General features: G+C 40.8%; 1 protein-coding gene across 2 annotated transcripts in view; it reads left to right on the top strand.

Annotated features, from left to right (window-relative positions):
- grhl3 (grainyhead like transcription factor 3) overlaps positions 1-8987 on the top strand; it is a 79696-nt gene extending 70709 nt beyond the window's left edge. For both annotated transcript variants that reach the window (XM_033045190.1, XM_033045192.1), the window contains exons 15-16: positions 4308-4372; positions 7105-8987. In XM_033045190.1, the coding sequence (XP_032901081.1) occupies positions 4308-4372; positions 7105-7219 (180 nt within the window). In that variant the 3' untranslated portion in view covers positions 7220-8987. The remainder of the gene's footprint in view (positions 1-4307; positions 4373-7104) is intronic.
- Positions 8988-14035: the final 5048 nt, after the last annotated feature.

Raw genomic sequence — 14035 nt, 5'->3', positions numbered from 1 at the left:
TCCTGTTTTTTATTGTTATTCAGCAAATTAGGAAAATCAATGTGCAAGTTAGTACATTTTATAGTATTAAACAGCTGAGCATGTTACTTAAAATGAGTAATTTCCTGACAGTCCGGATCTGACTTTGCAGGAACTCAGTGGGGGAGCTTGTTCGGCATCTCATTCACTGACTTCCAAGGAAATAAAAACCAAGAAAGGTGTCAAATGGGCTGCCAATTTGTCATTGTTTGTTTACATCACCCATACACAGGAGATTCCTGCAGCTGCTCGCTTTTAACCTGATCCCTGTGTAGCTGTAGAAGCAAGGAACTGCAGATGCTGGTTTACACAAAAGACACAACGTGCTGGAATAACTCACCGGGTCAGGCAGCATCTCCAGGGAGCATGGATAGATGGCATTTCGAATCAGGACCCTTCTTCAGGCTGGAGAAGGGTCTCAACCTGAAACATCACCTATCCTTGTTCTCCAGAGCTGCCAAGTGATCCACTGAGTTACTGCTGCACCCTAGTATCCTCTCCCGTGAAGGCACCTAATTGTTGATGGTCCTGGGCAGGAATGATGCTAAACTTTCTGATGAGTTTTACCTTTTTTTGATCATCCTTTGTATGAGATATTTCATTCTTACAATTATAACACATTTGGAAATGGAAATAACACTGAATTGTAAACTGAGATAATTCCACTGTCAAAACACAAAGTGTTGGTGGAATTCAACAGGTCAGGGAGCATCTGTGGAGGAAATTGACAGGTAACGTTTTCAGTCAGGACCATTCTTCTTTGCTCGAAATTTTGACTGTCCATTCCCTCCATAGATGCTGCTTGACCCGCTGAGTTCCTGCAACACTTTGTGTTTTGCTTAAGATTCCAGCATCTGCAGTTCCTTGTATCTCCTTGGTCCAGTGTTGTTCTACGGGGGGGGAAATTGGCATCAGGGATCTAGAAACTGACTGTTTGCAATATATTAATATATTGAATTCAACTAAATTAATATTTTTAAAATTCTCCTAAATATTTAGCAGCATTATTTACTCAGTGGAAGACCTAAACCAATCTGGAGATTTTTTCTGGGTAAACTAATCATAGTTTGTGTGACTTTACTGGTGGTAAAACTTATTGTTATCTTCCTGATTTAAGAGAGGAGTAAATAATCCTGGATTACAGCTCCTGATATTGAGCAAGTGACCTGCTGTATATATGTGAGAATGGGTGTCAAGTGAGACCAAAATCTTGGCTACTTCAGTGAAAGTCAAAGGATTGGAGTATGGTTACAATACTAGTTATATTACTGGAATAATAATTCAGAGGGAGAATGTGACGTCAGTTCGATCCTGACTACTGGCTATAAGGTGTTTGTATGTTCTCCCTGTGACCCTGTGGGTTTTCTCCGGGTGCTCCGGTTTCCTCCCACACTCCAAAGTCGTACAGGTTTGAAGGTTATTTGGCTGCGGTAAAATTTTAAACTGTCCCTAGTGTGTGGGATAGTGTTAGTGTATGGGGTGGTCGCTGGTCGGCGCGGACTTGGTGGGCCGAGGAGCTTGTTTCCACGATGTATCACTAATGTAATGTCTGAAGTCTAAAGGACAAAGGAACTAAAGACAAAAGCTCAAAGCTCAGCTTAGCAACTGTGCAACTTAAATGCAAGTAGTCAATAAAGTAAACCTCAAAATAACTAGCAGAGATGACCATAAAACAATTAGCAAATTAACAGTAATTACTAAAAAACTATTGGATGGTCATTAGGAGCCAATCTGATTCACTAACACCCTTTTAGGGGTTAAATTTCTTATCTGTCCAAAGTGCATACCCATTTGGATTCTTTCTGGGGACTCTTTATTGCACTGCGATATAGCATCACAAACTGTTTAGTTCAAAATCAGTGAGGAATGGACATGTAATGCAGAGCGTAGCGAGCATGTCCTCACCCATAGTGCTTGGCATGTGCAAAGCTCTGCCCAGCATGAAGCTCAGGAAAGGAATGGTTGAAAGATGGAAGAACATTGACATGCAAGAATATGATACCATGTGTACATTTGGAAGGGAAAGTCTGCATGGGCTCAGTGAGCTGAAGGGCCCATTTCTACGATCGTTAAACTAAACTAAAATAATTTTATCATGCAGCCGAACAGTAGGGATTTGTCTGCATATTTCTCTGACTCATATATTAATGGGGACGTTAATGAGGTCTGAAGAAGGGTTTCGGCCCGAAACATTGCCTATTTCCTTCGCTCCATAGATGCTGCTGCACCCGCTGAGTTTCTCCAACATTTTTGTGTACCTATTAATGAGGACATTAGATTTCAAGATTTCTGAAATGATTTTGCATTGTGACTTACTCCAATTTGCTAGGGGATTGAATCTTGGTTGCAATTAGCATCTTGTGTTAAGGCATAGACTGAAACAGATAGTTAATCGAGTACACATTATCCCTGGTGGTAATTTGCACTTCGGCAACAACTCAGATTCTGATTCAGATTCAGATTAATTTATTGAGAAGTGCATGAGGGTCCAATTAAATTCTTTGTTTGTGTGAAACTCATACAATAACAGTGTATGGTAATGATAGATACATACAATAAATACAACATCATAAGCAAAATTCAAAGATTGTAGTGAAATCTGAAATGGTGCACAAATACTAAGGTGCAATAACAGAATAACTGAATGAGGTAGAATTATGAATAAGTTAATGTGGCATCTCCTTGAAGCGGATGTGAAAGAGGCGACTGTTTCAGGAGTCTGATAGCAGTGGGGAAGAGTTGTCCGTAAGTCTGGATGTATGGGCTTTCAAGCTCCTGTATCTTCTTCCAGAAGATAGCAGAGAGAAAGGGAATGGCTTCTTGCTTCTTGATGCAATGCATCATCAAGATGAACTAGATGGAATGATTGATGATCCTGTGATGGACTGGGCTGTGTTCACCATTCTGCGGGTTCAGGTGATCAAGAGCAGAGCAGCTGCCATATCAGGCTGAGATGCATCCCTTCAGAATACTTTATGTAGCGCATCTGTGGAAGTTGGAGAGCATCCCCATGGACACGGCGAATGTTCTCAGATGCCTGTGAAAGTATATGTGCTGATGCATTTTCTTGATCACTGCATCAGTGTGCAGGGACCAGGTTATGTTGCTGGTGAGATTAGTTCCCAAGGAGCTTAAAGCTGTTGTTCATCTCTACAGCAGCTCTATTGATGAAGACAGGGTTGTGTTCACGCCTTGCTTGCTAAGGTCAACAATCAACTCCTTCGTCTTGATGATGTTAAAGGCTAGGTTGTTTTTCTGACATTGTGACACAAGATTCCTGATGTATTCACTTTATTTTTTTAACATTGTTACAAGAATCCTTAAAGCTGCGCTATCATTTTCAATGGTGAGACTTTTTATAATAATAATAATATTATTTCAGGTGAAGTTAGACAGGTACTTGATAAGCAAGACGATTACTGTAGATAGTTAGAAATGCAGAGTTGAGGTTACAGTCAGATCAGCCATGATCTTATATGTTGAGGGGTTGGACAGACTAGATGCAGGAAGATTGCTCCCGATGTTGGGGAAGTCCAGGACAAGGGGTCACAGCTTAAGGATAAGGGGGAAATCCTTTAAAACCGAGATGAGAATAACTTTTTTCACACAGAGAGTGGTGAATCTCTGGAACTCCCTGCCACAGAGGGTAGTCGAGGCCAGTTCATTGGCTATATTTAAGAGGGAGTTAGATGTGGCCCTTGTGGCTAAGGGGATCAGAGGGTATGGAGAGAAGGCAGGTACGGGATACTGAGTTGGATGATCAGCCATGATCATATTGAATGGCGGTGCAGGCTCGAAGGGCCGAATGTCCTACTCCTGCACCTAATTTCTATGTTTCTATGTTTCTATGTTGGAGCCAGTTGGGGCTAAGTGATCTACTTCTGCTCCCGATATGTTCTTTCATTCCTACGTTAAAGAGAATTCACCGCAGAATAAAAGAGCAGAGAAACAAGTCTGGAAGGTCACAAATAAGTTGAGTTTGAGAAGTGTGTAGTCCTGGATTGTGACAAATGGGAGTGCAGAACTGTTGAATATCCCGTAATTTCATCATGTTTTAATATTGTCGGTCGTTTGTCTTTAAAACAGATCTTTCATTTAACAAAAAAGTTTTTTAAAGTCCACTAAAACTGCAATGGTTCGTAAAAGCCTTTAGTAAATAGCATGTTTCTCTCCCGTAATTCAACTCTCATTAGGACTTGCTAATATAAGGCCTTTAGAAGAGTTGACCGATGAAGCAATTTTGTTTGACCTTTTTTTCTGACAATTGTATTTTGACATTCTCGACCTAGATCTCAGAGAAGTATGGGCTGCTTGAAGAGAGGATTTGCAAAGTTTACAAGAAGTGTATGAAAGGGTGAGTAATTGAGCAGATTTTATCTTTGTTGGGAGTGGTTTGTTTACATTGCCGCATTAATAGCAAGCCTCAGTGGTGAATACACAAACTGGAGACATGACCAGTGCAAGAACTCTATTCCCGAACTGTACAGTTCAAACCAGAAATCAGCAAAACTAAAATCAAAGTCACTTCAGGTATTGGTTATCTTGATGGAATAACTTTCCCTATTCACAGTAATGAAGTGACCTCAGTTCTCATTTGTAACAAGTTAATGAGGGGAACATGCATGGTATTCCTCTTTAAATTGTCATAAGAGAACAGGGCAAAAATGTGATGAGGATTCTAATTCAATGGAGAATAAATGGAAACACAAAATGGATGCTTCAAATGGCCTGCTTTGTTTTGCAATTCTTCATTGATAGTGTCATTTCCAATTGGACATTTTCAAAGCTCATCTCCTGCCATTTGTTTGTACGGCAGCTAGTGTTCTTCATATCCATAGTATTCTTCACCTAGGTAGACACAAAATGCTGGAGTAACTCAGCGGGGTCAGGCAGCATCTCTGGAGAAAAGGAGCAGGTGACGTTTCAGGTCTGAATCCTTTGTCAGACTGAAAGTAGAGATGGGGGGGGGATGGGGGGACTCTGGAGAAAAGGAGTAGGTGACTTTTCCTCTGGAGAAAATTGATTTTATTCCCAGATCCAGTGTTTGCGTAGATGATAAACCAAAGTCTAACATCAGTGCAGAATACAATACAGCTGAAAACATGGGTTTGGAAATGGTTGTAATGCTATTACTTTGAAATGATTCTCATGCTGGTCACTGGAAATAAGTTACTTTAAGATTGCAATGCCTGTACCTTGATTTCAAAATGTATCTGCAATCTTAAAATTTGTCTGCACACTTTCATATCAATGTATTTTTTGAATACTTACATTTGCATGTTTTGATCTGTACTACATTCATGCAAATGCCGCAGATGAACATCCAGATATTGAACAATAGGTAGAAGAGGAGTTTAATATTAGTCTTATAATTTCCTTGAGGTGTTTTGTTCAATCATAAAAATGTCGTGCCAAAGCCCTAATTAGAGATGATTTATGGCTTTTGATAATTTTAATATTATAGCAATGCAAGACAAAAGGAATAGCAAGTAAATAAGAGGAAGTGAATGCTCTCAGATAGTTAAAGGCCTTGGAATGTTCGTTCGTGACTTGATTGGAATGTGACTATGGCTGATTTGAGCACTGATTTTTTGCTCCTTGCTCAATGTCTCATCTGAAGAACATAAAACAGGTGTTACCAGTTCATTGGAAGGAATTTTGTATTTAATTTTAAATACAATGAATACTGCGAACCAGTCGGATTATTTAAACTCTGTTTTCAAAAGGGATTTAAAATTGTTGCAGGCGTTTTGCAACGGTTGAATTCTAAGCCAGAGGGACTGAAGGAACCAAATTGCTCGATTCCATGTGTCATTCCAGAGAGGATAAAAACCACCTATTTTGTGTGCCACCCTTTTGGAAACATGCTTCCTCCTTGCTCCCTATCAAATGGTATTAGCATTGCTCAGGCAGAGGGCTCTGATTTGTAGCTTAAGTTAGTTTAGTTTAGAGATATAGCGAGTGTGGAAACAGGCCCTTCGGCCCAACGAGTCCATGCCAACCAGCAATCAGCTGTATACTAGTTCTATCCTACACAGTAGGGATAATTTACAGAAGCCTACAACCTACAAACCTGCACGTCTTTGGAATGTGGGAGGAAACTGGAGCACATGGAGAAAACATACGTGGTCATAGGGAGAACGTACAAACTCCGTACAAAAACAACTTCATGACGCAGTTGCATAAGACGTTGGTGAGACCGTATTTAGAAAATTGTGTTCAGATCTGGGCAGCGTGTTATAGAAAATATATTGTCAAGCTTGAAATGGTTCAGAAAAGATTTACGAGGATGTTGCCAGGACTAGAAAGTGTGAGCTATAGGGAGAGGTTGAGTAGGTTGGGTCTCTATTTCATGGAGCGCAGGAAGATGAGGGGAGATCTTATAGAGGTATACAAAATCAAGAGAGGAATAGATCGGATAGATGCACAGTCTCTTGCTCAGAGTAGGGGAATCGAGGTGAAGGGGAAAAGATTTAATAGGAATCTGAGGGGTAACCTTTTCATACAAAGGGTGGTGGGTGTATGGAACAAGCTGCCAGAGGAGGTAGTTGAGACTGGGACTATCCCATTGTTTAAGAAATAGTTAGGCAGGTACATGGATAGGACAGGTTTGGAGGGATATGGGCCAAGCGCAGGCAAGTGGGACTAGTGTAGCTGGGGCATTGGTGTGGGCCGGTGTGGGCGCGTTGGGCCGAAGGGCCTGCTTCCACACTGTATCACTCTCTGACTCTATGAAAACCCACGGTCAGAATCGAACCAGGTCTCTAGCGCTGTAAGGCAGCATCTCTGACTCTCTGCCACTGTGCGGATTTCAAATACTTTTACAGAAAGAGGACTTCACAGGGAAATAAAAAGTTGAAGTTATGGCCGAATAGGAAGCCATTGTGACCATGATGCACAAAAGTTGATGTTAGACTAATTCCACCTCCCAGCTTATGATTCATAGTCATAGTAATTTGAAATGTTTGTTCCATGACTCAGATATGGAGGAGTTACATTTGTGGTGCAATTATCTTTGACTTTGGTAGTTTAGACCACAATTAGTGAGCTCTACTTGACATTAATTTTCCAATTTGCCTCCTACAGAATCCTGGTGAACATGGATGATAACATCGTGCAGCATTACTGCAACCATGCCGCATTCCTGGTGGAGATAAAGGACATATGTGGTGGCTGTCAAATAACACTTAAGGAAGTTTAAGGAGACTTAACATTCCTGGACAAACTCAAAGATGTACAGAATATAGGAACAGATTAGGAATTGCTCTACCTCTGTTCCTCTGTCCGTGAACATGAACTGTCGGCTGCTTTGGACCAAAGAACATTGTGCCATTACTCTCATCTGACCTAACAACAAAACAGGCTTGTTTATACCCAGCATGAAGAGTTCAATATTGCCTTCATTTTATTCTCTGCTTGTATGGATGATGCCCGAAGCAATCTTTTCTTCTTTATTTGCACCGCTCAACACGTTCCTTCTGGAATCTGAATGCCTCGCTTGCTTCACTTCATCAAACCAAACCTTATAGACTGTTGGACTGTACACTGGATCACCAGCCAGCCTATGTATATTTTAGTATGATGGAATGTGTGAGATTTTTTAATCATTTGCTTGTTCCTGTAATTTGCTTGTCAATTTTTTTAAATCTCAACTCAACCTTTTCAGGTTTCCGGCAAGATTTTCAATATAAAGTATTTACAGAAGGAATGGCAAATTGATTGCTATTTTATGGTGCTCATGAAGTATGTGGAAAAATTCATTGCTCATAAGTGAACGCTATTTTCGTCTTTAGAGCGAGGGAAGGACCCTCCCTCCAATAATTCAAAGAACATTTATTTCTTCTTTATATATGTATGTAATTCCACAGAACCATCCTTCCCCTTGTTACATATCATACATCTGCACCATCTTTCCCTAGTATTTTGGTGGAGGAAATATTTGTGTACCATCGTTTTATTGCCACAAATGGTAACCAGACCTCCTGATGCAATCAACAATTTCCAAAACGTTTAAGATTATCAGCGTGCACAGGAGATGTTTAGAATCGTGGTGTGCTGGTATCTCATCATGATTTACAACCTTCAAAGTATTGGACAATGGATGTGTATAAAATATTGTATCATAGATTAATGGGGACACACCTCAGTGATCTAGCATGTCCAGTGTCCGAAGTACTGCTCAGGCATCCAGATTGAAGATATTGGGAGCCCAACTAGCTGCCCAATGCTTTTCTTTTTAATGCCCCTATTTTAAGCAAGTGATATCCATGATTGGAGCCTATTATATTGGCTAATATTTTTGAAGAGCTTCCAAATTAGATGGCAATTTGCCCGATTCATTATTTGAAGAAACATAACATTTCCACACCTAAAGACATGGTAAAAAAAGAATGATTTAAGTATTCCTGGTTTCCTCTAATTGATTTACTAAATCAACATAGCTTTCTCGGGGTGTATTTTCATTTGTTTACTAATGTTTCTGAATACTTTTTACTCGTGTACAAAGTCAGAGATATGCATTATGCTCAGTCAAAAGGTGTTCACAAACATTATTAGGGAAAGATAGGAACATTTCTTACAATTAATCGTCTTGATTTTTTGGATTACTGTTTTTTTGTATAAATATAGTCAGTCTTTTACATTTATTGGTATTATACTCAGGATCTCCACGATGTGAACACGTATATATTGTACATAGAAAGAGTTAGCCTCAAGTTTAAACATTGTGGTGATGGACATTTCATGTTGATGATGTATTTTTCAAACTGCAGATGAGATCTCACAATTGTGAGATATATTTTTGTTATCGTATTGTAATAAATGAGCATATCTGGTGTAACATTCTAAAATTGTAACTTCCTGGGTGCCATTGTTGGTTTTTAACGTCAAAGAGTTACATAAGCTTCACTGCCAAATTCCTGTAAAAATTTCAATTGATTAAAATGCAAAGTGTTTAAAAAAAAAAAAAAGTTCCAAGTGGTGTATTCCTCGTCTAACGATGAAATGAAGGTTTTAATTGTGTCCATGTGTCACTGCTAATTTTCTGGTGTTTGAGTGTTCATAGAGAAGTTTCTAAAGTCAAAATATTTTAACAAACATTGACATTTAAGTTTTAACTGTAAAACTTTGCTATCAGAGTCAGATGTGGTACATAAAAAAGAACACTTTCACCTCTTTAATATACCCTTCCCTCCCCCCAGCACCTTGTACTCATCCTTCCATTGTTTCCATTTTCAGAGTCTAGAAAAGCATCATGTACACTAACACAACATCTTGCTCCACAACCCTCCAGGAAAGGAGATCATATATTTGGAGTTTATTTGTTTCTTGCAGGAATAAAATTGATTCTACACTTCTAAGGACAAAATATAAATCGCAGGATGACGAGGTCTACAGCAATACCTTTATTCTACGTGTCTCATGCATTAACAACATAAGTTAGATATATGCCCCAAGACCATTCTGGAGCCTGCTCAGCACCATCTTCACTACAATTCACAGTATCAGGTCCTTGTGATGTGACCAAGGATAGCAATTGTGTTGGGTGGGGAAATATTGTGGAGGGGACCTTCCAAAGTTGGCCGAGCAAAGTGAGTATGAAGGACACAAAATGGCATCTATTCCTTTTCTCCAGATATGCTGTCTGACCTGCTGAGTTACTCCAGCATTTTGTGTCTATCTGCTGTTCCATCAGCACTACTTCAGCTGGGGAAACATGTCCAGTGGCAACCAATTTATGGCAATGAACAGTCAAGGAAGCATTGAACGCTGAAAGTTCACAGTGGAATATTTTGTTAAAGCCATGTTGCTCATGGTTTATTGAATTGGTCTTTCCTTGTGAGGTAAATTCCTTTTACCCCTTCATCCTTGCTGTGTATTTATGTGTCAGATACTGTGACAATGGACTGTAAATCAAGTGGGAAACTACTGATTGAACACATAACAAACACATTTAATTAACTGGGAAACCTTGTCAGATGAACTAATAATTGTTTTAAAAATTCATTTTTGAAAGAATATTGAATAAAATACTTTTATAGCCTTTGTGTGTTATTTTTCCTTGCCATTGGCTGTGAACTATTTTTGACCAGCTCAGGTGGGAGTACTGATGAGTTTAGAACAGTGGGCAGCTGATGCATGTAATGTGCAGATTGACGTAGGAGTGGTGGGTCAGACCCTTTATTTTGGTTGTGTGACATCCTTCCACCAAATTGCTCCCCATACACACTAGTGACTATAAAACAATGAGATCCAATTGTTTCCTGATATCTCCGTTGCCCTTGGCCTCAATATCAGCAGTGATTGAAACAGTCCCTATTGGGGTGAGAAAAAGTAATTCGCTGGCAATTTTGTTATGCTTGCGATTTCATTTCTTGACTTTCAATTAAGAGAAGGAGCAAACGTGTTCCTGAGTTACAGCATGGTCTGACCCTAATTTTCACAATGCTGTATATCATGACAACACCATTTCCATCTGGAGTGGAGAGGATCGATTAATTCCCTTGTCCACCAAGCCTGTTATCTGCACTGTGGTACGTGACTAATATTGACTTTATGCAGAAAGTTTGTTCTAATCATCCTGCTTTTACTGGGAACATATGCTGTGGTTTCAACTGCATTCTGTTTTCTCTGCTCTTTAGAAAAGTATCCATTTATTTGTTTGTACTGCACTTGTTTGGACTGCCGTGATTTGTTTGTATTGCAATAGATTGTTTGCTATGAACCCAATTACACTAATTCCCATTACCCTCTGTCCTGCAACTCAGTGGCTGAAGCCAATTTATTGTTAAGCATTCTGGGCTAAAAACTGTAATGTGCTTGAAAAGACAATGTTATGAATTTGCATCGGTAGAGGAAGTTTTGTGAGAGAGTTCCTGGCAGTGATACTTTATAATGTATCGGGGGCAGAATCATAGGGGGTGATTTTCAAAGTATCATTAGATGTTGTTCGTTGGGCAGTGCCATTTAGGAGTATTGGTTGCATACAAGATGTGGGGTGAGGATTGAGGGGCCTGTGTACAAAAAAGGCGAATGTGGATTTGGGGTATGCGGGAAAAGCACGTTCAAGATGGAAATGAAGCTGGAAATTCTTCTCTCTCAGGTTGTTACTCTTTGGAATTCTCTAACAAGAGGGAATTGAGAATGTTGTATCTGAATATGTTGAAAACAGCGTCAGATATTTGCTCAGTAAGGGAGTCTTGCATAATGGGGATCAGGCAGGAAAGTGAAGCTCAGGCCATGACATTACAAGTAATTCGGCTATAATGAGTTCCTTCCATAATGTGAATTGAATATCATGTGATGGATAAAGTAGGGCACTATATTTTAATTACGTGGACCTAATCGGTGATTTAAACTGGGGAATGGAGAATTATTTACGTGTTACTTCAAAAAATTGGCAAGCAGAAAAATAGCTGATCTGCAAATAATGTTTTCCATGTAGCCTCCCTGCACTAATCAGATGCCACTGTTTTGCTAGAACACTGATGGCTACGTTCACTGTGGGAGGCTGTAGAAATTGACAAGTGATCGCTGCGATAGATATTACCCTCTAAAACAATGTAACACAGTCTTTGGTAGTTTTAGCTAGCAGCAACAAAAGTAGACATAGTTATTAAAAATACTTTTATTTGGTAAAATACGGTGGGGAAATAACGCTATCATTTTAAATTTGAAACTCTCTAACCCCTTTCCTCATTAACACGATTGTTTTTATCATGTGATTTTCTATCGCACAGGGTTTCTGAGGAATGTAACTCTAGTGCCAAAGCAGCACTACCTGTGTTGAATGGAGAACATGCTTGAGAGTCCAAATGCTCTCTTTTCCCATTTAATCTGATCTAATATGCTTTACTTACCAGATCTCCTGGAATATTCAATAAAATAATGATTATAGTTACATTGTGTCCAATCTTACCTGATCCTACTCTTAATTTTACTGTCCTGCTTATCCCCATAAATTACTGATCATATTATATCATGTTCCAAGCATCTGTTTATCTCAGCTTGAACATATTCATTGACTATGCCTCCACATCTCTCTGGGGTTGAGAACTCAAAAACTTCAAGACCCTCTGAGATAGGAAATTCCTCTTTATCTCCTCCTTAAATGTGTGACTCTTTATTCTGAAATGATTCCCCCATTTCTAGGTTCTTTAATGAAGTTAAGTATCCTCCTGAACCTCACAATCTTTCAACTATATCTTTGACTCCAGATTGAGGGCCATTGAAGCTAGGGATCATGTTAATCTTTGGTCTAATTAGTTTGACTGCATCTACTGCTAAAGGTATTGTAAAAAAATTTAAGAGTCATTTGGACAGACACATGGATAAGATAGATTTAGAGGGATATGGGGCAAGCGCAGGCAGTTGAGACTAGTGTAGTTGGGGCATGAAGGTACACAAAATTGCTGGGGAAACTCAGCGGGTGCAGCAGCATCTATGGAGCGAAGGAAATAGGCGACGTTTCGGGCCGAAACCCTTCTTCAGACTGATGGGGGGTGGGGGGGGGTGGGGACAAGGAAGGAAAAGGGGAGGAGGAGGAGGAGCCCGAGGGCGGGCAGATGGGAGGGTGGGAGGAGACAGCTAGAGGGTTAAGGAAGGGGAGGAGACAGCAAGGGTTAGCAAAATTGGGAGAATTCAATGTTAATGCCATCCGGACGCAAGGTCCCCAGACGGAATATGAGGTGCTGTTCCTCCAATTTCCGCTGTTGCTCACTCTGGCAATGGAGGAGACCCAGGACAGAGAGGTCGGATTGGGAATGGGAGGGGGAGTTGAAGTGCTGAGCCACCGGGAGTTCAGGTAGGTTATTGCGGACTGAGCGGAGGTGTTCGGCGAAACGATCGCCCAACCTACGCTAGTCTCCCCGATGTAAATCAGCTGACATCTAGAGCAGCGGATGCAGGAGATGAGGTTGGAGGAGATACAGGTGAACCTTTGTCGCACCTGGAACGACTGCTTGGGTCCTTGAATGGAGTCGAGGGGGGAGGTGAAGGGACAGGTGTTGCATTTCTTGCGGTTGCAACGGAAAGTGCCCGGGGAGGGGGTGATGCGGGAGGGAAGGGAAGAATTGACGAGGGAGTTGCGGAGGGAGCGGTCTTTGCGGAAGGCAGACATGGGGGGAGATGGGAAGATGTGGCGAGTGGTGGGGTCACGTTGGAGGTGGCGGAAATGGCGGAGGATTATGTGTTGTATTTGCCGGCTGGTGGGGTGAAAGGTGAGGACCAGAGGGACTCTGCCCTTGTTGCGAGTGCGGGGATGGGGAGAGAGAGCAGTGTTACGGGGTATGGATGAGACCCTGGTGTGAGCCTCATCTATGGTGGCGGAGGGGAATCCCCGTCCCCTGTAGTTGGGGCATGTTGGCCGGTGTAGGCAAGTTGGGCTGAAGGGCCTGCCTCCACGCTGTATGACTCAATTTCTTTCACATAGTAACAATTGATTGTTTTACCTTTGTCTACCCAGTTGCTCACTGGTATTCTACAATTTGGCCTTAAACCCAATACCAAACACATGGTCTACCTATCAGCAATGATCCCTGTCCTCCTAAATACTGCAGAGACATGGACAGCTTACAAGATGCACCTCAAAGCATGAGAGAGGTATCACCAATGCTCCATTGGCAAAATCTTCCAAATCCATTTGGCATCCTTCCTCTTCCAGGGCAACACTCTCAGCTTTGTTCAACCAACCTCGATAAGGCCTGTGTTCACCAGAGTTTAGCAGAATGAAAGTTGATCACATTGAAAGTTTCAAAATTCTTATAGGAAGTCAATGCAGCAGGAAGGATTTTTTGGGGACATGTTTAGAACCAGCCAATCAAGCTCCAAATGTCAAAGGATTATGTGGAGACAGAACAAATTATGTTCTTATAACCTCACTGAAGAAAGGTAACATCCTTGTTTCTCATGACCAATTACAATGGAGAAGGGAATGCACTGAAGACCAAGTGTCTCTATTTGTTGGGAACGCCAAACCCAGAAAAGACAAGGGAAGAGCATACCTCCTCGTATACTTCCT

The sequence above is a fragment of the Amblyraja radiata genome, chromosome 27, assembly GCF_010909765.2.
Source record: "Amblyraja radiata isolate CabotCenter1 chromosome 27, sAmbRad1.1.pri, whole genome shotgun sequence".
NCBI classification, from domain to species: domain Eukaryota; kingdom Metazoa; phylum Chordata; class Chondrichthyes; order Rajiformes; family Rajidae; genus Amblyraja; species Amblyraja radiata.
This window is presented reverse-complemented; position numbering and strand designations above follow the sequence as displayed.